At 44.0% G+C, this 26,296-nt stretch overlaps 1 protein-coding gene across 1 annotated transcript in view; it reads left to right on the top strand.

Moving 5' to 3' along the window:
• The window catches only part of HIBADH (3-hydroxyisobutyrate dehydrogenase), a 213,622-nt gene that overhangs the window by 19,357 nt on the left and 167,969 nt on the right, over positions 1-26,296 (top strand). The window contains exons 3-4 of the mRNA XM_077491347.1: positions 7,334-7,443; positions 8,871-8,992. Coding sequence (XP_077347473.1) covers positions 7,334-7,443; positions 8,871-8,992 — 232 coding nt within the window. The remainder of the gene's footprint in view (positions 1-7,333; positions 7,444-8,870; positions 8,993-26,296) is intronic.

The raw sequence follows: 26,296 nt of genomic DNA, 5'->3' as shown, positions 1-26,296 counted from the left end.
GAGACAGTTGTGAGGTAAGAGGCAGCAGGAGGAACCACTGCACACAGCAAGGGGACTGGGCACCTGATAAACCAGGAAGCTTTGGATGCTAAAGATTCTAATGACAGCCATAGCTCTTTTTGGCAAACTCCAGGCAGCCTGTCATGTGCCTTTTTACTGAGAACTGGCTTCCATCTGGCCACTCTACCATACAGGCCTGATCCTCAGAGAAATGCTGTACCTCCTGTGAGAGTGACCATCAGGTTCCTCTTCACCCCCCCCCCCCCCCCCCCCTGACTAGAGCCAAGATCGCTCAGTTTGGTCTAGGTCCCAGTGGTTCAAAACTTTTTCCGCTTCTGGGTGATGGAGGCCACAGTGCTCATTGGGACCTTAAATGCTGCACACATTTTTCTGTACCTTTCCCCAGAACTGTGCTTTGATACAATCCTGTCTTGGAGGTCCACAGACTCATTGGAGTATACTGGTGCACCCCAAGTTTTAGAAACATCTCAAGGATGATCAGTGGAAACATGATGCACCTGAGCTCAATTTTGATTGTCAGGGCAAAGGCTGTGAATACTTATGTACGTGTGTGTGTGTGTGTGTGTGTGTGTGTGTGTGTGTGTGTTTTTTATTTTTTTATTTTTTTTTATTTATTTTTTTTAATAAATTTGCCTAGATTTCAAACAAACTTCTTTCAGGTTGTCATTAAGGGCCATTGTGGAATTTTTTGAGGAAAATAATGAATTTAATTTATTTTGGAATAAGGCTGTAATATATCAATGTGTAAAAAGCGAAGTGCTGTGAATACTTTCCTGATGCACTGTGTGTGTATAATAAAAAAAATAAAAATAAAAAAATAAATAAAATATTATATATATATATATAATATTATTACACATATGTTCACGTGGGTTTGAGCTTGGGTTGAACACCCTGATGAAATGGGCTGTGCACACCTATGATCGTAACATAATGAAATGAATAATCTTCGTAATGATTTGCTGAGGCAGGCCATACATGGGTTGAACTTCGAAAGAATTTTCTTTACAAAATTCTATCTAAGAAGAATTTTCATTCAAATTTGGCACCATTAATGGGCAACAGCTGATTTTCGTGTGGCCATCGAATTTGAGTAATTGGATATGTTGGAAATTTTTTGAAAAACAAACTATTTTCTAATCAATGATGGGAGAATAGTGCGAGAATTGTAATCGAAAAAGAAATGCGCATGTGCAAGAAAAGAAAATTCCCGGAAAGAAAAGATTCCCAGCCACGAAAATTATTTTCTCTACCAACATGAGGTGGAATGGCTTGGTTGGTCAAATTTCGAAATAAACGGTGGCACCATCGGATCACAAAACGCACAAATGTTCTGATTTTCAAAAGAGAATGCTTCTAAAATTCAACCATGTACGGCCAGCTAATGACTGTTACCCTGGGGAAAAAAAAAAGAGACACATAATAAAGATAAAAAATTTTTTCTTAGAAACCAGTCAGATCCAACTGTCATTTTTTTTTTTTTTTAGGGCATAGTAGAAAATTACATTAATGTTCATGCTGTCAACAGAAACCAACACCTTTCTTTTCAGGCATATTTTATATATCTGGCTGTTAGTGTTGTTGGCAGCAAGGAAATGTGGTAACTTATAGTGAACTGATAGTGTTATATAATATATATATACATACATACATACATACATACATACATACATACATACATACATACATACATACATTCTAAAACCTATATCCTTACAATATAAAGGTGTATTTTTCTCCACTAACTTAAATGTGTATAGGTTGCATGGATCACAAGAATGTGAAATATTTGATTGTCTGTGTGCCCTTGTAAAATCGCATAGTACATGCATGTTTTCTTTTACTGCCCATATCGGTTTCCCATAGCTCTCTTGCTGTGACTAGTGTTCGCTGCAGGGCTTGCGCTACTCTTGACATCTGCTTGTTATGTGTTGCTATATTAGGTCTACTGGACATTTAAGTAGATTTTAGTTTGGTAATCTGTTAAAGGAATTTGTCATTTCAGAATGTGATTTCTCTGATTTATTTATATATAATAAAAAAAACTTTTTTAGGAATGATTGTGGACATGTTTTCCCAGCGAATACCAAGGCAGTGCTTTGGTGTGAACTGGCCACATAGACAGCAATATTATATGTTGTGTTCTTGCATTTATTTACCACAGCTTAAAGTGGTTCTTCAGTCTGAAAAATACTGTAGCCGATGACTTTTAATAGGACACTTACCTGTCCGAAGATCCAGCACTTCGGGTCTAGGTGCCGGCATTTTTACTTTGGGAATCCGTTTGTGACTGCTTGCAGTTTCCCACTGTGCATACGTGAGTCTTGCTACACTTTGTGAATAGTAGGGGTGCGCATCTTCACTGGCCTCACGATTAGATTACGATTATCCGGTCCATGGATGTCCAAATTTTTATCTGTTCTTTAAAAAAAAAACACTCCCTGCATGTACAAGCTTAAACACAGCAGAAAACTCAGAGGACATCCAGACTGCCCCCAAATGACTACAGCAGATGGTCAGAAACTGTGCAGACCTGCTGGACGTGGTAAGGGAGATGCCAGACTGTCCTATCCAAGCTGACCAATACCTTTCCCCCCTCACCGCTAACCTGTCACCATATAATACTGTTTCATTACCATAGCGCTCCCTTGCCCAGTGTCACCACGGACCAATTTCCATCCTTCTTGACCAGCATCCACACAGTCTTCTGCTCTTCCGCCTCCCCCCCACCACCTCCCCACCTCTACCTCTACACAGTGAGCATGCAGATAGGGCAATAAAACAAAAAATGGTGTGCAGTGCTTTGCAGTGATAAATGTACAAAAGAGTCTTATTAAGTAGTGAACAAATATAGTCCTGAAATATATATATCTATATCTATATCTATCTATCTCTATTATATATATATATATATATATATATATATATATATATATATATATATAATAGAGATAGATAGATATAGATATATATATTTCAGGACTATATTTGTTCACTACTTAATAAGACTCTTTTGTACATTTATCACTGCAAAGCACTGCACACCATTTTTTGTTTTATTGCCCTATCTGCATGCTCACTGTGTAGAGGTGGGGGAGGGGAGAACAGAGCAGAGCAGAAGACTGTGTGGATGCTGGTCGAGAAGGATGAAAATTGGTCCATGGTGACACTGAGCAGGGAAGCACTATGGTGATAATGAAACCGTATTATATGGTGACCGATGAGGGTGGTGGGGTATTTGTCAGCTCCCCTTACCACTTCCAGTCCCCTTGGTGTCTTCCCCGCGACCCCCTTACCTGGCTCTACCACTCTTCTCCAGCTCTGCCTCATCCGTCACACCTGGCTGGATATGCCGTGGCCGTCCCAAACCCTTCCAGGACTAAATACCGATAGCTCCACTCTCTTCCTCAGAGCTTGGTGCTCCACAAGCCAGTCGCTGCCACCACTCTTATCAGCAGCAGCTCCAACCACCGGCGCTCCAGGTCCCTGCCAACCTGCACACAGTGTTGCTCCTCGACGCAGGGCATGATGTCGATGGGAAAAGCTGGCGTGGCTTACTCCTGCGGCTCTTTGGCGGCTTTTGGTTCTGTCCGGTCTTGGAGGTGGGGCATTACGCTGTGTGAGGATGACGTCATCCAAACATCTATTATTCCAGTCGTAGCATTGATGCCACATCAGGTATGGTCGAATCATGATGCATTGATGCTACGATTATTTTCAACAGCCCTAGTGAATAGTCCCGCAGCTTTCTGTGACATGTCCCAGAAGACTGTGGGAGAGGGGGAGACTAACTTCCACTCGGATAGCCATGGTGATCTGACTAGAAGTGGGAACCTGGCAAAACCAAAGAACATCCCCCCCCGCCCCTCTAAAAAATAAAAGTGCCAAAAGTTAAAGAGGAACTGGGTGAAGTTTTGCTTTAACACATTGGGTGTAAAAAAGGCCTTATTACCCATGTTTGAGGCTGGATTTACACCACATCCATTGCATGTAGCTTGTAATAACTTGTAGTGTGTGTGTGTGTGGGGGGGGGGGGGGGGGGGTTGTGTTTTTTGGGACGTTGACTTGTGGCTTCCTTACCTGAGGAAGCCACAATCCTTTTGGGAGAGTGTGCTGTGGACAGATGAAACAAAAATGCAGCTTTTTGGTAAAACTCATAATTCCACTTATTAAAAAGAAATTAGGCCTTTTTAAAGAATACAGTTCCTTCAGTCAAACGTGGTGGCGGTGATGTTTTTGGGGTTGCTTTGCTTCTTCAGGCATTGGATGTCTTTGATCGTGTTCATGGCGTTATGAAATCTGAAGAATTCTGGGGTGCAATATAGGGCCCAGTGTCAGAAAGTTGGTTCTTAAAGCAGGACAATGACCCAAAGCTCACCTCAAACACCCAGAAATGGTTTAAGATAAAGCGTTTTTATAATACTGAACTGGCCAGCAATGAGGCCAGATCTAAATCCCATAGAGTGCCTGTGGAGAGATATCGAAACAGCAGTTGGGGAAAAAGAACCCTTCCAATCTGAGAGACCTGGAGCAGCTAGCGAAAGAAGAGTATTCCAAGATTCCAGTAGAGAGGTGTAAAACTCATTGGTTACAGGAAGCCATTGATTTCAGTTAGTTATTCTAAGGGATGTGCTACCAAATATTAAATTCAGTGTGCCAATAATTTGGTCTAGTCCCCTTTTTTGGAGTTTTGCGTGGAATGTGTCCAGATTTTGGCTTTTTGTTTCTCCACTTTTTTTTGTGTCCTACCAATACAAACAAAATAAACAGGAGAATTCCTAAACCTTTATAATTGCAATAATTTTCTGGGAGAAGTGGTGCATTATTTGACAAATTCAGGGGTGCCAATGGTTTTTGGCTATGACTGTATGCACCTAGCTGTATTGGTTAAATGCAGTGAGGTCTCTAGTTGACTATTGACACTTCATAGTCATTAGAAAGCCTAACTAACTATTACACATTGACAATTTGCTATTCCAACTGTAGAGCTACCGTGTTTCCCCGAAAGTAAGACAGTGTCTTACTTTCTTTTTATCCCCAAAAGCCCCACTATGTCTTACTTTCGGGGTATGTCTTATATTGGAAAAAAATCCCAGCATGCAGAGCTGCACTGCGCTACAGAAGAGGACTACAAGTCCCAGCAAGCAAGGCTGCACTGCATTACAGAGGAGGCCTACAAGTCCCAGCATGCAAGGCTGCACTATGGAGGACTACAAGTCCAAGCATACAAAGCTGCTATGCTCAGCAGAGGAGAACTGTAAGCCCACACAGCCCGGTATGTTGGGACTTGTAGTCCTCCTCAGCTGCATCTTGCGGTTACATAATAAGAGCTGCAGAGAATCTCTTCACACCCCCCCCTCCCCCTCCTTGGTCTCTCTCTGTATGACCAGCACTGACCTGTACCGGGAGGACACAGAGCCAGTGACACCTGTCGGCAGTGATCCGGGACCTGGCGCAATAATCCCCTTCTCTGTGGTTGCGTCGCGCCGTTCTGATCAGTCTCGGGCAGCGGCTGTCACTCACAGCCGAGCAGAGTGAAGCCACCTCCCCCTCCTCTTGTATGGCTACACAGTGCTGTGTATGGAGGAGGAGGAGGGGGGGAGGCGGCTTCACTGAAGCCGCCTCCCCCTCCTTCTCCTTCATGGACAGCACTGTGTAGCCATACAAGAGGGGGAGGCGGCTTCACTCTGCTCGGCTGTGAGTGACAGCCACTGCCCGAGACTGATCAGAACGGCGCTGTCTCTTCAGTCGGAGGGGGAGGGCGCTGGCCTGGCACCCCCCAGGGTGTGGCACCCGGTGTAGCCCGCACCCCCCGCCCCACTCTTAGTACGCCACTGGAGGCGGCAATACCCCCGTGTTTCCCCGAAAGTAAGACATATGTCTTACTTTCGGGGTACAGCTTATATTAGCCGACCCCTCTGAAACTCCTGATACGTCTTACAATCGGGGGTGTCTTACTATCGGGGAAACACGGTAGTCAGTTTTTAAGTATTGTTTATTCTTTTAGCGGTTGTATACCCCCAAATTTTTATTTTTTATAACACCCTACACCTGTAGGGCAAAACGGCATATTGAGCTAGTATAGTCCACGCCGAGGGAGCTGACATTGCCTCGGTGTGTCTTCCGGGTATTGCAGCTCCAGCGCTGTGAGTGTCTGGCTCTGCGATGTCACTTCCGTGCGTGGGAGAGTTTCTTTCTGGCAAAGGCTGGCATCTGCCGCCCTTTCAGCTGGAAATCCCCTGTGCATATGAGCTGCTTAAAGCGGGATTCCGCTCTTTTTTTTTTTTTTTTTTTTCTTACCTGTGTTACAGGTGGACAACTGCTACCTTCGCTTAGCATCCACGTCCGGCGTTTTTTTGACCCCCGGCGCGACGATTCTTTTCCTCGGGATGACTTTTAAAAAAGTGCTCTGGCATTTTCCATTTTAAGTGTGGGCGTCTGAAGCCCACAGGCATTTACTTCCTGTATATCGATGACGCTCGGCTCCCAGCATGCTCCGCTCCATCTCGCACATGCTCAGTGTGCAATGGTGGTAATGGCAGATACAGCTGCCTGCCCACTTTAAAAATGGCAAATTCGGACACACCCTCGTCACGTGACCGGCATCCTAACGAAATCTCACGAGATTTCGCAATTTCATTGTCCCCCCATGGATTCCTGGGAAATTTCCCAGGGACCATTGCGAGGACGATAACCACGCCTACTCCCACGGGAGGACAACCAGGAAGTCAGCAGAAACATCTGAAATAAAAGGTAAGTAAAGAATATTTTTTTTTTTCAGGGTTCATTTAGGTAAGTATTCTATCTTGTGATTTTAATAATATGAAGTTTAATTTTTAGGTACCAAACCGCTTTAAGTCAGGTTTAGGAGATTTCTTTTTACCTACAGGTAAGCCTTATTATACAGTTGACTATTCAACCGCTTTAAACAGGGTAGTGCCATCTTATTTTTGTATCTTGGGTCCCTAGTCTTGTTCTACAGTCTGGCAGAGCTGTAAAAATGACTGGCTGGATAAAAATAGAAATCCTTTTAAAATGGATTCCATATATCTATTTAAACTGTGTATTTATCTGTTCTGGTAACTGCATTTTCTACATACTGGAAACTGTTTCCTCCCTTTACCTGAATGATTGTGGAAGTGTACATTTTATTCACAAGGCAGTGCAATTTTCTATCCCGTACATGGTTATCAATGTGTGTATGTTTTGTTTATAGTGTGAGCATTAAAAGGCATGTTTTATTTATCCATATGACCATGCATCATTCTACTCCAAATTTTGTTAATTAAAGACTTTCATTACTCCCCCATAGATTGTAGAATCGCCATCTGATGTTGCTGAAAAGGCTGACCGAATAATCACTATGTTGCCATCAAGTTTGAATGCCATTGATGCTTACACAGGTCCAAATGGAATTTTGAAGTAGGTTTTTACGCGGCTGATTTGACTAACTCATTTGTATGTGAAAAATATTGACACTGCTTCAATGTTAGCTGAGCTATTCAAATAAGTCTGACTAATTATGCAAATGCCAGCTGCTCACTTAGATCTGGGTGTTTGTTTCATAATATGTCATAGGAACCAGTGGGTCAGAGCCAGAAATGGGAAAACTGAATTTATTTTTGGCAATGACAGAGATGTTTTTTCCATTCTATTGGTTTTAGGGAGAATTGTGCATTTTTCAGCGTTCTTCTGCAGGGCAGGGGCCAGGCCCTTGATGCCCTGAGCTTACAGGAAGTGGGTGGGAGGATGGGTACTAGAAATTTTAGTGCTGCCCTATGCACCCTGACGTGTTATGTTAAGCAGTCATAGCAAGGTATGGCAATGAGGAAGGAGGGAGGTTTTCTGTAATGCTAACATGCTTTCTGTCCTAGGCTGAGCGTTGTCACTTTTGGAATGGAAGTGTTACTGGCCAGATGATGAGGTGAATGTAGCGTTAAAAATAAAATAAAAAAAAAAGCGCCACCACATCGATTTTAAAAGAGAAGTATGGGGTATAATAATAAAAAATAAAATAAAAAAACAACTTTATACTGAGGTGGATGCAGAATCAATCCTATGCTGCATCTGTCCCCCGCCGCCTCTGCACTGAGCTTAGAGCTGAGCAAACACTGATGTTTTCTCAGTTCTCTGCTCTGAGCAGAGAGCGATGATTGCCAGTCACTGGTTCTCTGCTCTGCCCCTCCAGCGCTAAAAGGCAGAGCAAGCTGGCGGTCCAGACATCTGGGTGGATCCCGACATCTGGGGGGATCCCGACTGTAAAGTCAGGATCGATCCGGAGCCTGGACTGGCTGATGGCAGCTGACAGCGCACTTTATCCCACTATCGGCTGAGAACGGGTCACAGCAGTGCAGAAAGAACAGCACTCCTGTAATCCATAGGAAAACTAGGGCTAAAAAAGCTTTGGCCATACTTCTCTTTTTTTAAGTTGTTGAGTTTAGATATATCTTAACTAAACTAAAGTCCCAGAAAATGTTACGTTGAGAATTAGGACTCTGCATCAAAGGTTGAGCCTCAGTCATGTTTTATCCAACAGACTTTAGAACCTGCTGTAGAAGAAGCATAGATTTTTGATTAAAAATAGTGCCATTGTTACCATATAGCAGCGGTCACCAGTGGCTTATCAGCCCAATCTGACTTGGTTGGCATTACATAAATGTATGTGAACATTTTATCTTTAAATTTGCTGAACACCTGAATAATAGCAATGCTCATTGCAGTTTCCTATCAGTCTTTATGAAAACACTGATAACATAAATACAGAGCACAGCAATGCAAATTTACTAATGCTTGTACTTCTGGTAAGCTAGACTGTTAAAGATGATTTGTTTTTTATTTTTTTTACACAGAAAAGTGAAGAAAGGCTCTTTGTTGATTGACTCAAGTACCATTGACCCAGCAGTGTCTAAAGAACTTGCAAAGGCAGTGGAAAAAATGGGAGCTGTTTTCATGGATGCACCCGTCTCCGGAGGTAAGTCTGCACCATATGAACTTTATAATGAAGTCTACTTTGTGTTGCATCTTTGGTCCCAATGAAAGCTTGAAGGGTCATGGTTATGTACTGTATATTGATCATAATTCAGTGCTGACAAATTTACAGAACCATTAACAGGCATGGAAATAAATACTGCAGCTACTACTTGATAAATGGAGGAGTGCATCAGAATTCCATTAGGAGACCCTGGGCAACTGCTATAGAAAATATTTAACTATCTCTGTAACACCATGTTGTAAAAAAATGGAGGACATGGATGTGTACTTCTGAAGTGCTGTTTTATAAATGTTACTTCAGACAACACGCTCGGACTGCCAATTGGACAGCTCAGATCAGTCACTATGTACAGAGTCAGAGTGGTTCTATACCTTGTGATCATTGTGAACCAATTACAGATAACACAAGCTTATCTTCCTTTATTTTGAATCTGCTGAATATTCTTAACATAGCAGGAAGAAGTTTTAGCTGATTGAAGGGGAGTGGGGGCGCATGATTAAAATGGCACGGACTAACAATGATTGTGGGAGATGGATATATTATACAGTATCTCACAAAAGTGAGTGCACCCCTCACATTTTTGTAAATATTTTATTATATATTTTCATGGGACAACACTGAAGAAATTACACTTTACATTGTAGCAAAGTAGTTGAGTGTACAGCTTGTAGAACAGTGTAAATTTACTGTCCCCTCAAAATAATACAGCACACAACCATTAATATCTAAACTGCTGGCAAATAAAGTGAGAGCACCCATAAGTGAATGTCCAAATTGGGCCTAAAGTGTCAATTTTTTTGTGGCCCCGCTTATTTTCCAGTACTGCCTTAACCCCCTTGGGCATGGAGTTCACCAAAGCTTCACAGGTTCCCACTGGAGTCCTCTTCCACTCCTCCATGACAACATCACAGAGCTGGTAGATGTTAGAGACCTGCGCTCCTCCACCTTCTGTTTTGAGGATGGCCCCACAGATGCTCAATAGGGTTTAGGTCTGGAGAAATGCTTGGCCAGTCCATCACCTTTTATCCTCATCTTTTTTAGCAAGGCAGTGGTTGTCTTGGAGGTGTGTTTGGGGTCGTTATGTTGAAATGCTGCCCTGTGGCCCAGTCTCCCAAAAGAGGGGATCATGCTCTGCTTCAGTATGTTAGTACATGTTGACATTCATGGTTTCCTCAAACTGTAGCTCCCCAGTGCCGGCAGCACTCATGCAGCCCCAGACTGATACTCCCACCACCATGCTTGACTGTAGGCAAGACACACTTGTCTTTGTACTCATAACCTGGTTGCCACCACACAAGCTTGACACTATCTGAACCAAATACATTTTTCTTTATAATAAATCACGGGACACAGAGCACCATAGTAATTACTATGTGGATATATAGGCACCTTCTGGTGATGGACACTGCTATACCCAATAAAGGAAGTTCACACCCTATATAACCCCTCCTCCTGCCAGGAGTACCTCGGTTTTTTTTCACCAGTGTCTAAGGTGTTGGTTACGAGTGAATATGTGCTCTGAAGAGCTCCGTTGGAGGAATCTTGCTGGATTTAAACAGCCTCCACAGACCAGATCCATCCAAAGTGCCACTGAGGCCAAAGTGGATGGTACCCGGGCCTCGTATACAAAGAACGAGGTTTTGCCTGTAACTCCTCTCTTTGCAGGGCTGGACCCCAGGACCCAGGGCTTTTTGGTCATGCTTACATTACCTAAAGTTTTTCCTGCTAATACAGGTCCAAGGGAGTGGAACCCTGATTTAAAAAAGGGACCCGATCTTGATGGGTGAAGTTTGGATCTGTCACAGTAGTATCTTGCGGCGAGGATGAGGTAAGGAAAGAAGCATAGGAACTGTAAAGTCCAGCTATGGCTTTTTTTTTTTTCATGAGTAAAATGTTGTCATGCCTTAAAGTCTCCACTAGAGGGAGTAAATGCACATACCATGGTACATTGATTCTCAGTTCAGCTCTGTGTCCCAGCTTACAGCTGTGTGTGTGGTCTCGGGCAGCAGCAAGTATTCTTTATTCAGGGATTGTTTATTCAGAACAAAAGTTTGCCAACATCATGTTCTTTCCCCCCCGCCCCCCCGGGGGAACTAAGGGGCTGGGAGGTACGACGATAATGGTGTGGCGGCTTCCCTATGCTGTTTTTTTTCATGTTCCCCTCAGAAGCCCAGCAGTTTGATCCCGCCTCCCCAGCCTGCCTTTTTTTCCTCCCCTCTCACTGGGTCTGCCGACGGCTGGTAGTTTAAACGGGGGGCGGATTAATGAGCAGAGGGGGCGTGGCTTCGGTGCAGCGATGTGTGCGGGACATAGCATCTACGAGGAGCACACAATGCAGGCGCTGGGGACGCCAAGCAGAGATAAACGGACCCTTCTCAGCTAGGAGCTGGAGAATAAGGATGTCTAGTCACACAGGGCGCAGGAGCGCTGGGGGCATTTAAGGCAATGCATACAGGCATTTCCAGTACAGGAAATACATTTTACTCATCACCAAGCTGATCTTCATTAGCGGCATTGTATTGCTAGACATTTGCTCAGCAAGTAGTGCATTTACTTTGTGCCTTTGCTTTTGTTCTTGGGACTATGGCTCCCAAAAAAGACACCACAAAAAAGGTACCAAAGATTTCATCCCCAGGCGCTGGGAACTCCAGTCATGCCTCCACACTGTCATCCTCTCCTGAAATACCAGATATGGCAAGCCAGGGTGAGTCATTGGATTCAATTGCTGATGTAGCTGCTTCTCACATCTCAGCCCTTGTATACGTGACTGAAGATGCCTTTTCTTCCGCCCTGCTGGGCCTAGAGGGAAGATTGGCGGCTTTAATCACATCCTCCATTCCCTCTTGCGATCAGGAAGAAAGACAAACCAATTACTCTGCAGAGGAAAAAACGGATGAACCTTTTTCAGGCTCGCAGTCTGAGAAATTGCTGGGGCAATCTCTCTTACAGAGATAGATCGTTCCACTTTTAAGCTACCCCTAACGGTCAGCTGAAAGTTCAGTTTCTTCTTTAGGGTTCCTTACAACCTTCACAGCCTTTGCATGTGCTTCCTGTCCATGCATTATTAGAACAGCTTATTTATGCTGAATGGGATCACCCGGATAAGCATTTTCTCCTTCCAAAGAAATTCTCAGTTCTCTATCTCATGGAGGAGAAATTCGCCAAAAGATGTAATGTACCAGCAGTTGATGCTGCGATTTCCAGTGTGAATAAAAGTCTAACTTGTCCATTTAGACAATGCACAAATTCTTATCATCCAACAGATAAAAGTTTGGTTTCCTGTTAAAATCCTCTTCTTTAACAGGTGCGGTTGCTGTAATGGGCATCTGTTAATCCTTAAAGGACCAGTTTAGACAGGCCCTTAAAGAGGTTCCTGTACAGCAAGCCTGGGATTTGGCCAAACTACCAAGAGCATTATGTTTTGCCATATATGCCATTAAAGGAGGGCTCGACAAACCCCAGGTCGCCAATGCGACCAGAAATCGCAACCTGGCGCCTAAGCTGCCACCAGCCCACTCACTATTGATGCCCCAGAACATGCAGAGCATTAACACTGACTGCCGTCCTCCTCCTTCCTCCACACTCAGCGGCGCCGCGCTAAGTAGGTGAAACTGACAAGCAACGGAGAGAGGAGGATCTGTCAGATTTCAGCCTGATGTTGGGGTGGGTGGGACCCGGCCGGGGTGGGCGAGACCCAGCAATCTATCAAAAAACAAGCCAATGGGATCTGGGCGGGCTGCTACGTTTGTGGCCCCGCCCCTTTTCTTAAGCAGCCCAATAGTTGGCTGGTGTTTGATAACTGCTGAGTCCCGCCCACCGGCTGGGCCCCGCCCACCGGAGCTGGTAGAGCTGCAAACACACCTAGAAAATTGTCAGGCAGACTGCCTGACAATTGCCAAATCTGGGGGGCTCCAGACGTAGATCTTCTGGTGTCCCAGATTAATCAAGAAGTTGCTCACAACTTTGTGTCCAGGACAAGATCCACTCGCATGTGGAACAGATGCGTTGGTGACCCCTGTGGGATCAATTCTCAATGATTTATGCATTCCCATCTATTCCCCCCCCCCCCCCCCCTATTCAGTTGCTGCCACAGCTTCTTTGCAGCATCAAGCTGGAAAGAGAGCTGGTAATTCTTGTAGCCCCAGCATGGCTCAGAGGGTCCTGGTATGCAGAAATTGTAAAGATGGTGGTGGGGGGATCCATGGTCCCTTCCACTATGGCCAGACCTACTCTCACAGGGGCTGATATTCCATCCTACCTTACGAACTCTAATGGTTTGGCTATTGAAACCCACATTCTGAAGAAACGTGGACTTTCCAGGTCAGTTATCTCTACCTTCATTAATGCAAGGAAGCCAGCTTCCAGAACTATATATTACAGAGTCTGGAGGGCTTATGTTTCCTGGTGTGAGTCCAGGGGCTGGCACTCTCGGAAGTATAATATGGGCAGAATTCTTGCCTTTCTACAATTGGGGTAGAGATGAAGCTGGCCTTAAGAACCATCAAGGGGCAAGTCTCAGCTTTATCGGTCTTCTTTCAAAGACTGCTTGCTTTGCATTCTTTGGTCTGGGTTTTTATGCAAGGGGTGATGCAGCTTAATCCGCTTGTCAGACCTCCTTTGAACCCCTGGGATTTGAACTTAGTTTTGCTAGTGTTACAAAAAGCAGCCATTTGAACTGATGCAGCATATTCCCTTAGTCCTTCTGACAAGGAAGTTAATGTTCTTGGTTGCTATACCCTTAGCAAGGAGGGTTTCGGAATTGGCTGCTCTTTCTTGTAAAAAAACATATTTGATTATTCATGAGGACAGGGTCGTGTTGCGTCCTCGTCCAAGTTTTCTGCCACGAGTGGTCTCAGATTTTCACCTGAACCAAAATATTGTCCTGCCATCGTTTTTTCCAAAACCATGTCCTAGGGAAGAGAATTCACTACATTTTCTTGATGTGGTGAGAGCGGTCAAAGTCTATTTAATGACAGCTGCTCAGATCCGGAAGACTGATGTCTAATTTGTGCTGGCAGAAGGTCCTAGCAAAGGACAGGCAGCGCTGAAATCCATTGTCGCTAAGTTAATTCGGCAAGTTATAATTAAGGCATATGACTTGAGGGGTAAGATTCCACCTTTTCAAGTCAGAGCACTCTACCAGAGCAGTTAGTGCTTCTTGGGCAGTGCATCACCAGGCCTTTATGGCTCAGATCTGCAAGGCCGCAACTTGGTCTTCAGTACATAAATTCATTAGCTTTTATCAGGTGGATGTGAGAAGGCATGAGGATATTACCTTTTTTAGGTGCAGTGTGCTGCAGGCAGCAGTATAGGTCCTCAAGTCTGGGGGTGCACTACGGGTTGTGTGTCGCTCCCCTCCAAACAGCATTGCTATGGGACATCCCACATAGTAATTACTATGGTGCTCTGTGTTCAGTGATGTACAATAAAGAAAATAGGATTTTTATAACCACTTGCCTGTAAAATCTTTTCTTGGATTACATCACGGGACACATAGGTCCCTCCCCTCTTTCTGGGGTTTAGATATATTGCTTTGCTACAGAAACTGAGGTACTCCTGGTAGGAGGAGGGGTTATATAGGGTGTGAACTTTCTGTATTGAGTATACCAGTGTCCATCACCTGAAGGTGCCTATATACCCACATAGTAGAAAAGGATTTTACAGATAAGCTGTTATAAAAATCATATTATCTTGGTCTCATCAGACCACAGGACATGGTTCTAGTAATCCATGTCCTTAGTCTGCTTGTCTTCAGAAAACTGTTTGTGGGCTTTCTTGTGCATCATCTTTAGAAGAGGCTTCCTTCTGAGATGACAGCCAGGCAGACCAATTTGATGCAGCGTGCGGCTTATGGTCTGAGCACTGACAGGCTGACCCCAACCCCCACCCACACCCCTTCAACCTCTGCAGCAATGCTGGCACCATTCGTACTTTTATTTTCCAAGGACAACCTCTGGATATGACGCTGAGCACGTGCACTCAACTTCTTTGGTCGACCATGATGAGGCCTGTTCTGAGTTGAACCTGTCCTGTTAAACCACTGTACGGTCTTGCTCACCGTGCTGCAGCTAAGTTTCAGGGTCTTGGCAATCTTCTTATAGCCTAGGTCATCTTTATGTAGAGTAACGATTCTTTTTTTTTTTTTTTTTAGATCCTCAGAGTTCTTTGCCATGAGGTGCCATGTTGAACTTCCAGTGACCAGTATGAGAGAGTGAGAGCGATAACACCAAGTTTAACACACCTGCTCCCCCGTTCACACATGAGACATTGTATCACTAATGACACCTGGGAGGGAAAATGGCTAATTGGGCCCAATTTGGACATCTTCACTTAGGGATGTACTCACTTTTGTTGCCAGCAGTTTAGACAATAATGGTTTTATTTTTGTTTTTATTTTTTTAGGGGGACAGCAAATTTACGCTGTTATACAAGCTGTACACTCACTATTGTACACTGTAGCAAAGTGTAATTTCTTCAGTGTTGTCACATGAAGATCTAATATATTTACAAAAATGTGTGTGGGGGGGTGGTGTACTCTTGCGTGAGATATATATATATATATATATATATATATATATATATATATATATATATATATATATATATATATAATAATTTTTTTTTTAATAATATTTTCCCAAGTTATCCTCCAGGATGGTCACATGATAGGCTCCACCTCCTGCAGGAAACACAAGCACACACAAGTTTTAAAGAGGCCTACCTTAGGTTGGCCCATCAGTTCTTGTGTTTCCTGTGTCCTTTGAACACCGGCACTGGAGGGGAACCGACATTCCCCAGTTTGTTTTACTAAAGTCCAACCCTCTTCCCTCGATTCTGGTGATGAAATGGGGCCTACCAAAGATCAACCTTTTCGCTACCTCCAAAAAAACAGGAAGGTGACAAACCACTTCTCTCTAAAAAGGTAGACAAACGCTCTATGAATAGATGCCCTCGGATCCCCATGGAAATTCAACCTGGGGTACGCTTTTCTTGCTGTACAAATTCTCCCCAGAGTAATTGCGAGGATTTGAATGGAAAAAGCAAGGATAATTCTGCTCGCACGTTTTGGCCCAAACGATCATGGTTGACAACCCTAAAAAAGATGTCGGAGGAAAAGCCTTGGAATTTACTGAACAGGGCTTGCCTCCTACTACAGTCAGGGGCATAACATCCAAAACCTCAGTCTAAAATTGACAGCCTGGATTGTGAACGGATCACTCTGCTAAACAAAGACCTCTCCCCCAAAGTAGTAGAGACACTAGAGAAAGTAGGAAGCCGGTGACCAGGAAAATCTATGGCAAGGTGTGGAAGAAGTATACTTCAAAGGTGAGTTACAAAAACTGGACTCTACACAACATAAGTACAGTGTTAGACTTCCTCCTAGAAGAGGCAGAATTTGGCCCAGCGATGAGCACACTCAAAGTGCACACAGCAGCATGGTTCTTTAAGGCCATATCAAGGTGGGCCCCGTGGGATCTCTCTCTAGTACTCGGAGTACTAACCCAGCAACCCTTTGTGCCCCTCATGGACATTAACCCCAAAATTCCTCACCCTGAAAGCAGATTTCTCTGGTAGCAATCACATCAGTCAGGTGCATAAGCGAACTTCAGACCCTTTCCGTCAATGAGTCCTTCCTCAGTTTTTCCTGACAAGATACTTCTCAAAACAGATTCACTCTTTCTGCCAAAGGTTGCATCAACTAAACACGTGATAATCCTACCATCCTTTTTGTCAAAACCCAATTAACAAAGGCAAACAGGTTTTTTCAACTCTAGATGCATTCTACAGTACCTAGAGACCACAAAGGCGTTCAGGAAAGCGCCAAACCTTTTCATCTCATTTGAAGGCCCTCAAAGTTAAACCGGCATCTAAGAGCTCTATAAACAGATGGATCAGATTTGCCATCAAAGAAGCCTACATCTGCAAAAACCCGACGGATCCATCAAACCTAAAGGCGCACTATATTCGGGCAGTGGTCACTTCCTGGGCAGAAAGTGCTGGGGCCTCAATCGATCAAATCTGCCGAGCAGCCACCTGATCTAGTGAATTCACATTTGTGAGGCACTATAGGATCGATCTGGTCTTCACTTAAGATCTGTCCTTTGGATGTAAGGTTCTGTAGGCGGTAGTCCCACCCTAGGTATGACTCTTTTGGGGATCTCATGTGACTGTCCTGGAGGATGATTTGGGGAAAGCTAGTTATTGCTTGATCTCCTTTTTCAAGAATCCTCCAGGACAGTGGACCCCCACCCTAATGCAAGATATTAAATAACATATGTCAAGCACGGGGGTATTGGTCAGCTAGGAATCTTTTGGATAATTGATGGGGCAGCCTAGGGTAGGCCTCTTTAAGCTTGTGTGTTTGTGTTTCCTGCAGGAGGCGAAGCCTATATCTCAGATGGCTGTCCTGGAAAAGGAGTTATCAGGTAATTTCCCTAATTAGGCATTAGCTGTCAACTGCCAATGCCTGTGCCACTATCCAATACTCTGGCATTTGAAGGTTGAATGATGGCAGGAAGGGGCTTGGTGCGAAAGAATCTTAAGTTCTATGCTTTCTGAGTCATGAAGGCACAAGGACAGATACTTCTAAAGGCCCCAAGATGCTTGCACTTCAGTATTAATGTTGCCTTTGGCATGCTTTATGCCAGGTGAAGAATATTTTGGATTATCGCCTCTGTCTTGAGACCTGATCCCTTCAGACCTCTGGAGATCCGTTCTTGGCAGGAATATAAATTATGAATAACTTGTATGTATGCAGCTGCAAAAAAGGGTCATAGGTGCATATGGATAAGTGCTAACATTACAAAACAACAATTCATTGAAAAAAGTGTGAATGCAGCATGGAACAAATATTATACATGTTATTCAGTTATAGCTCCCAAATATGGCCTCCATAGACCAAGAGGTCTAGATAGAAGACCTCTCTACACAAAAAAGTGTGTTTTTTATTTTTTTTTTATTTTTTTTTTTCCTCCATGTTGGAGAGGGAGGTGCAGCAGGTCTCCTTCTGGAGAGCTGAAGTGCTCATGTACTAACCAAGAATGTGCTGATAGGAGGGGAGAGCAGAGTGACAGATGAGCTCATTAGTCTGCTGCTTAACTATCCAGTCAAAGTATGGGGGAGGGAAAAGATTATTTCACTTAATTACAACAGAGAAAATGTCAGGGCTCCAGGTTGACTGTATCATGTCTGGCATTGCTGTGTAAATGTCAGGAATGAATGGAGTATAATACTAATCCTTGAGTAAAACAGATCTTATCTCATCTGTGTATTTTTAGCGGTTTGCCTGGGCTTCAGCTTTAGGGCTATTTGATATATTTGGTCAATACATTTAAAGCAAATTTGATATGCATCATGAGCTGTAGCAACCAATGAGATGTCTCTGTATTTTATTTTTTTCAGATTCAGGCAAATGGTTTTTGATTGGTTTGCATTGCTGCACTTTGCACTTAGATTTTTATTGTATTAAATGAATGCAAGTGTGTTTTATTTCAGGAGCATTTTTATCTCTTCTAATTAAGCTAATTACAGCGATAAATTATTTATATATGTATTTTTTTTTTTTTTTGGATGTCCTCCTTTAATCAAATGGAGGTAATCGTTGCCCCTTATGGGACCCAAAGAGATAATGATGAGTTTACATTTCTTCTTCTACCGCTAAGTGAGGGAACATAGGAAAGGCAATAAATAGTCTTCACCAGAACCATTAAATTGAAAAGCTGGGATTTCTCTCGGTCTTGACTTGAAGCTGTTTGTTTATCAGCTGGCGCCTAGTCTGGAGCTGAGAGCTTGAGATTTCTATCTGCTTCAGAACTTTGGAGAATTTCGCAAGGCACTTTCATTTTAACTTTAAGGTAACTTGAGTTTATAGCTTTGGCTTTAAAGATTACTAATGATTTACTCATTTCCTTGCCATTTAACCGAAGTGGACTTTTTTCCCAGGAAGGGATCTGTGTTTATTTAGGGCTTTTGTCTGCGGAGGGATTAAAAGGCGGCCCACCTACATCGTGAACTTGATGGCAATAAAAACTCACCAAAACACACCATAAAAACATTCTTACCATGGCATTAATTATACACCGTTGAACTGCTAAGAAGCATGTTTCATTCATACACTAAGCATTGTAGATGACATTTTTCTCTTGTCATTTTTGATGAAAAACTAGTAAACCTATGGCATGCTCCTTACTTGTTTGTCTAATATGTACTGGCTTGACTTATGACATCTAATGCCTTTCGCACTCTTTAGTGGAATGTCGAAGAAGGGCTGGTATTTGTGTCAAGCAACTTGAATTATGATTGTACGCGTAGCCTAAGTATTGTGGTTACAGTGCTCCACTGGGGTATTCTTTGTCTAGGGTTTTGACGCTGCATGTTTTTGGTGTTTTGGCTTTTCAGGAATGTAGTGTCTCGGCTTAGGACAAGGCTCGCAAAGGTTAAGAGAGGTTAGTGTTGGAGCTTAATTTAGGTGTTAGGTTGTTATTAGTCTCATGTTAGGGGTTAGGTAAGGGGTTGGTAGATGAGGGTAGGTGTTAAAAGCTGCCTGTAGGAATTGGTTGTCTCAAGGAGGGCTTGAAGACTTGAGCTGGCCATACACTGTAAGAGTGGCTGAACAAGAAAAATCACTTGATTCATCAATCATGTTAAACCATGTGGATGGACAAATCACTCCTGCAGACTATTGCATTCTGACAGTCGGCACCTGCAGCTGTCAGAATACCCCCCCCCCCAGTTCGATTTTATGACCAAAGGAAGATTGGGGGGATACCAACAGGGTTACCAACTGCTATAATTTTGACTGGTTTATTAGGAACTGCCCAAAATCTGATTCATGTATGGACCACTTTGCTTAAGCTGTTAAAGTGTTAGAAGGAGGAATGTTCAAGTGTAAAGTCCGTCCGTCCATGCGTGCTGGAAGGAGTGGAGATGAGTTGAAACCTGATGCAAGTTCTATCTGGGACTGTTTCTTTTCACTTGCTGTCATGATGACAGATTTCCTCAGCTTACCAACAGCAGCACAGGCAGAAATACAAATATAAGGAATTTGATATAAAATGCTGCGATATACACATAAATAAGAGCAGCCAGCACTACATTCTTCACAAAAATTGCGTGAATGAATAGAGTGATAACAGTGTTGCGCTAAAAATCTAATCTTAAGTATCAACATACCGTGGTATAAAAAATAAAATGTGATTTAACATATACAAAAACTCCAACACCATTATTTGATAGTATATCTATAATAAAGTGCACTATGCAAATAGTGAAACATATTAGTTGTACATTACCCTTGGTGATTTAAAATGTTAATCCATTCATATATGATACACGGAAATCCAGGAGTGAAGGACTAAAGAAGTCGCTGAACCACAATGAGGCATGGTCCTCACTGTGGTCTAGCTCCTACCATCACTGGTGGCTACATTGAGGCTTGGAGCACATGCCATATACGCTGTGAAATTTTTAGTGACGCTTGGAGCTCGGCTCTATCCAAGCCTTGTTGTGGTTCAGCACCTATGATTGTTGGTGGTCACATTGAGGCTTGCCTCTATTTGGGCCTCTCTGTGGTCTAGAACCTATCATCGTTAGTGGCCACATTGAGGCTTGGAACACACGCCGGACACCATATTGAATATGGCCACCTGTCAATATGCTGTATACAGGTTTGGAAAATTACCATTGAGTTTACCATATTATCGCACGGTGCATGGATGTGGACTCCCACCCCAGTTGAAGTCTTTGTAGATGAAATGTGTCGGGTTTGAGTCCTTTTCATGCCATTGCGCCTTTTTTGAATTTTTATGCTTTTTGTGATCAGAGGAGATTTCTTATCATACATCATGGGACACAGAGCCATAATAAGTACTATGTGGGTTATAGGCCACCTTCAGGTGATGGACACTGGCACACCCTAACACAAAAAGTGCACCCCCTATAAAACCCCTCCCACTACTGGGAGTACCTCAGTTTTTTCGCCAGTGTCTAAGGTGTTAGAGGAAGTAAACCCTGATGGGTTTACTTCCTCTTTCATTCCCTGCAAAGGCAAAGCATAATGGACTACTATGCATCGCATAGTAGCCCATTATGTGTCACTTACCTGACACAGGAGCCAGCGATGTCACCGCTGTCCCCTGTAGTCCGGCACATCCATCTTTTCGGTGGGGTCTCGCAGCTCCGCCGCTGTCATTCGGCGGAGCCGCGATGACGTCACTCCCGCGCATGTGCACGGGAGCCGACACGCGCGGCAGCTCCATTGTTGGAAATGCCGCGCTCAGTGCGCCTGCGCGCCGCTGTCTACGGCGCATGCACCGTAGACAGCGGTGCCTGTCTTCGGGCAAATATCTCCTAAACCGTATAGGTTTAATAGATATTTCTTGGACCTACAGGTAAGCCTTAATCTAGGCTTACCTGTAGGTCAAAGTGGTTTGTAAGGGTTTACAACCACTTTAAGTCACGACTTAAAGAGGAGGGACGGTTTAAAAAAATAAATTAATTAAAATTCATCAGCTGCAAACACTGTAGATGCTGACTTAATAAGCACACCTACCTGTCCAGGGCGCCCGCGATGTCGGCCGCCCGAGGCTGACCCGTCCCTCGGGTCCCGGCGCCGCCATTTTGGCTAAGGGAAACAGGCAGTGGAGCCTTGCAGCTTCACTGCCCGTTTCCTACTGCACATGCGCGAGTCGCGCAACGTTTTGTGAATGGGGTGCGCTGTGTTCTGGGACACACAGTTCCCAGAACAGTGTCCCAGAACACAGCGCGACCCAGAAGACGCAGCACGGAGGAGAGAAGACAGATCTACGCGGAGGAGGAAGAGGCGGATTAGGATGATGGGCCTAGAAACAGGCATTTCTGGTAAGTTAAAAAAATATATATTTTTTCTTTTTTTTTTTTTTTTTTTTTTTTTCAGGGTGGCCCTCCACTTTAAGGTGTGTTGTGCTGAGCTCCATTGGAGCAATCCTTGCTGGGGCTAGCCATGCAGCCTGATCCAGTCAAAGTGTTTTTTTTAGGCCAAATTGAATGGTACCTGGGCCTCGTGTCCGAAAAAACTAGGTCTTGCCTGTAAACTCTTCTTTTAGAGAGCTGAACCCCGGGATCCAGTACTTTTTGGTAGTAAGGCCATAAAGTTTTACTGGCAGTGGTGCTATGACAGGTGCAGGATTGTGGGTTTCCCCGAGGATCCCCAGCGCCTGAAGGTTTAACGGAACCCACCGTGAAGGGTGAAGATTGGGTCTGTTTGGTTTACAAAAAACCCTGCGGCAGAAAAGGAAAGTGGAGTTTTCTAAGAAATTTTTGAAATTTTCTTATGAATGTCTCCTTTAAATTTAGTGAATGTTGTCATGCCTATGTGTCACCACTGGCTGTATAGAGCACTTACCGTCTCATGCTTCTCTGAGAGCCCACAATGTGTCCAGGAAAATCAGTTTCCTTTCCTCAAGCCAGCGGCAGACCTCCGGTAAGCCTGGGGGGTTCCTCCCGCCCCCCTGTGCTGTTTTTTTTTCCTCCCCCTCTTTACGTGGAAGAAGTGGCTGCTAAAAAAAAAAAAAAAAAAAAAAAAAAAGGCATGCTGTCTTGCACGGCGGCTTCCACCTCCCCTTTGCCATTTTCTTTCCCCTCATTGCTGATCCCATAGGATCAGAAGCCCGTGCTCACATGGGAAAGACTTTTTCAGAAGGAAAGAGGGACCGTAGGCGATGGGGGGGCGGGGCTTAGCACAGCGTTGGCATCCTCCAACGCCCAGCACGGGAAAGAGTGTTTTAAAGGCGCCATTGTTACTGCAAGCTGTGGAAGGACACAAGAGCAAAGGTGGCATGAAAGAGGTTTGGTGACACAGGCATTCCTTTTGACACATATGCTACTGCATCAGGCTGAGCACTGATAGCAGTGACAGGGCTGGACTATTGCTCAAGCAGTGGATACATTCCTTCTGGTAGTACCTCTGCTTTGTGCGTTGGGCTATGGTTGAAAGAGGGTAAAAACTCCTCAAAAAAGGGCTCTAGAAAGTCTTCTACAGTCGCACAGAATCCTAGAACCATCTCAAAAAAGATGGCATCCTCCCCTGAGTGATATGGCTGGTCAGAGTGAGCCATCAGGAATGACCAGTGCTGCAGCTGCCCTCAACACTGCAGCCCCTGTATATATTACTAAGGAGGTTTTTTTCTTCAACTATTTTAAGCTTGTGGAAAAAAAAAATGTACGCTTTATCCCAGAGTGGGACTAAGCGTAACAGGTCCCCGTCCAATGCTCAGGACCCTGAGGAACAAGGGGCGAGAGATGACTAATTTCTCTTGGGGTCCAGGAAGAGGCTGCTGACTCCTCTTCCGAAGAACCTAATACGGAAGGATCAGGTTCGTAAGACAGATTGTTGATAGTCTCTCACTAAATTGGTCCGCTCCACATTTGCTGCCAGTAGCGGAATCAGTCGCTGAGCCCACTTCTGGTTTGGGTTCGCTAAAGCCTCCCCAAACTGTTCATGCTTTTCCTATCCATTCATAGCTAAAATAAAAGCTTATGTATTCTGAGTGCAGCACCCAGATAAACAGTTTTCAACACTTAAAAACTTTTCAACACTTTATCCTATGGAGGAAGAGTTTAATATGAAATTCCAGAAATTGACTCTGCTATATCCAATGTGAACAAAAACCTGACTTGTCCAGTAGACAATGCTCAAATGCTGAAGGATCCAACAAATAAGAAGTTGGAATTCCTTTTTAAAAACGATATTTCGCACGCAGGTTCAGTGGTTCAGCCTATGCTGGCAGTGATTGAGGTATCTCAGTCCTTGAAGGACCAGTTTATAGAGGTACTCAAGGTTAATGCTGATCAGCAGGCCCAAGATTTGTGTTTTACAGTAGACTCTATGAAAGATTCTATTCTCCAGGCCTCACGGCTTATGCTAGAGCTGTTACATGTGTGTAGAATCTTATGGTTGAAAAATTGGTCAGCCAAAGCACCATGCAAAAGCTCTTGGCCAGTTTCCCATTTCATGATGAACAGTTATTTTGGAGATGATCTGGATAAATACATCCAAAGCATTTCTAATGGCAAAAGTTCCCTTTTACTGGTTAAGTAGTGGTGTAAGCGTTTTTCATTTAGACGAGCTTCTTCTCCAGTGCCAGGAGCATCAGCCTCCAGGCAGTCACGGCAGCCTCCACCATCCAAGTTCAAGAGGTAAACCTCAGGGTCAGTCCCAGGGTCAAAAGAGGCCCTGGGGGAGGAAACCCACAAAACAAAATACTAAAAACCTGTGCAAGAAGGGATGCCCCCTGTCAGAAACCATGAATCAGACCAAGACAGAAGTACAATTAAATCACACTTGTTTATTTAAAAAATAAAAAGGTAAGCGTAGTCCAAGCATAGCCAGAGTCCAGTAACCGGATCGAGTAGTCAGCCAGGCCAGAGTTCAGTAACCAAATCAGGTAATTAGCCAGGCCAGAAGTCAGGGATCCAAGTAGAGGAATGAACAGCAAGCAGGCTAAAGAGCCAGAAGAGATGTCAGCAAGCCAGTCTTTAAACAGGAACACAGGAGATGGTTTGTTGTGATGTGACCAAGGCAAAGGCAGAGATGAAGTGAGCTGGACATCTTTAAATAGGCAGGTCAGATGAGCAGGATCAGGAACAGCTGGGTAACTGTGGAGAGAGATGAGAGCTGGCAACTGGCCGACAGCTGAGCAGCTAGCCCAGAGAAGGAAGGGCTAAGGAAACCCCGACACCCCCGCTCGCTCGAGTGGGGGGAAGACTTCTGCAGTTTTTCAGGGGTCTGGCAGGAACAATGTTAAGACAGGATGGGTGGCTTCCTCAGTATCTCTAGGTTACAAATCAGAGTTCTGAGAATTCCCATCTCCTCATTTTCTTAGATCAAACATTCCCAGAGATCCAATAAAAAAGTCTTTCTAGCTTTGGATCATCTCTTGTCTCAAAGAGGGATATCAGTGGTCCCCTTGGAAGAATGAGGAGTAGGGTTTTATTCAAACTTTTTCATGGTACCAAAACCAAACGGGGATGTCAGACCCATTTTAGATCTCAAAGATCTAAACCGTTTTTTTTGTTTTTTTTTGTTTTTTTTGAATATCCGCTCTTTTCGCATGGAGTCAATCCGATCAGTAGTCTCCATCCTACAAGGTGGAGAACTTCTGGCGTCAATCGACATCAAGGATCTCCATGTGCCGATTTTTCCCCACTCACCAGAAATTTTTACACTTCGAGGTAGAAAATCTTCATTTTCAGTTTGTAGCTCTGCCCTTCGGTCTAGCTACTACACCTCAAGTGTTTGCAGAGGTCCTGGCTCCTCCTTTAGCCAGATTAAGGGCTTAAGGTATAACGATACTAGCCTACTTGGACGATCTACTCTTGAAAGATCAGTTGGTAGACTGCTTAAACCAAAATTTGGTCACCGCAGTCAGCTGCCTGGAATACCTAAGTTGGATGCTCAAGCTAGAGAAATCCTCCTTAAAACCATCAAGGAGATTGCAGTACTTGAGGCTGATCATAGATGCAGTTCAGAAGAGGGTGTTTTTGCCCCAGGAAAGGATCAGTTCCATAAGGGAATGGATTCAATTGGTCAAAACAAAGAAGAATCCTATTTGACTTTGAATGAAATTGTTGGGAGAGATGGTGGCTTCTTTTGAGGCCGTTCCTTATGCACAGTTTCATTAAAGACTGATGCAAAACAGTATCCTGTCAACTTGGAACAAGAAGGTTCAAGCTCTGGACTTCCCAATACGTTTATCCCCCAAAGTGCGTCAGAGCCTCAATTGGTGGTTGATATCCAAGAATTTTCAAAAAGGAAAATCCTTTCTACCAGTTACCTGGAAGGTGTTAACAGATGCCAGCCTTCTGGGCTGGGAGCAGTGCTGGAAGAAGTCTGTCCAAGGGAAACGGTCCAAATCAGAAATGACCTTGCCCATCAATATTCTAGAGATTCGGGCAGTACGCCTGGCATTGAAGGCCTGGACGCTCAGAATTGTCCTGTCGGAATCCAATCCAACAATGCCACAGCAGTGGCCTTTATCAATCACCAAGGGGGCACGAGAAGTCGTCTGGCCCAAAGAGAGGTGAATCATATCCTATCTTGGGCAGAAGAAAACATTCCTTGTCTGTCAGCAATCTTCATTCCAGGGATAGAGAATTATCAGGTGGACTACTTGAGTCGCCAACAGTTGTCCCTTGGCGAATGGTCTCTTCACCCCGACATCTTTCTGTCAATATGTCAAAGATGGGGAATTCCGGACGTGGATCTGTTTGCGTCCAGGTACAGCAAGATCGACAACTTTGTGTCAA

Source organism: Lithobates pipiens, unplaced genomic scaffold (genome assembly GCF_037356315.1).
Source record: "Lithobates pipiens isolate NorthernLeopardFrog02 unplaced genomic scaffold, aLitPip1_a1.2 Scaffold_19, whole genome shotgun sequence".
Lineage (NCBI taxonomy): Eukaryota > Metazoa > Chordata > Amphibia > Anura > Ranidae > Lithobates > Lithobates pipiens.
The sequence above is the reverse complement of the archived record's forward strand: the minus strand, read 5'-3'. Positions and strand labels throughout refer to the sequence as shown.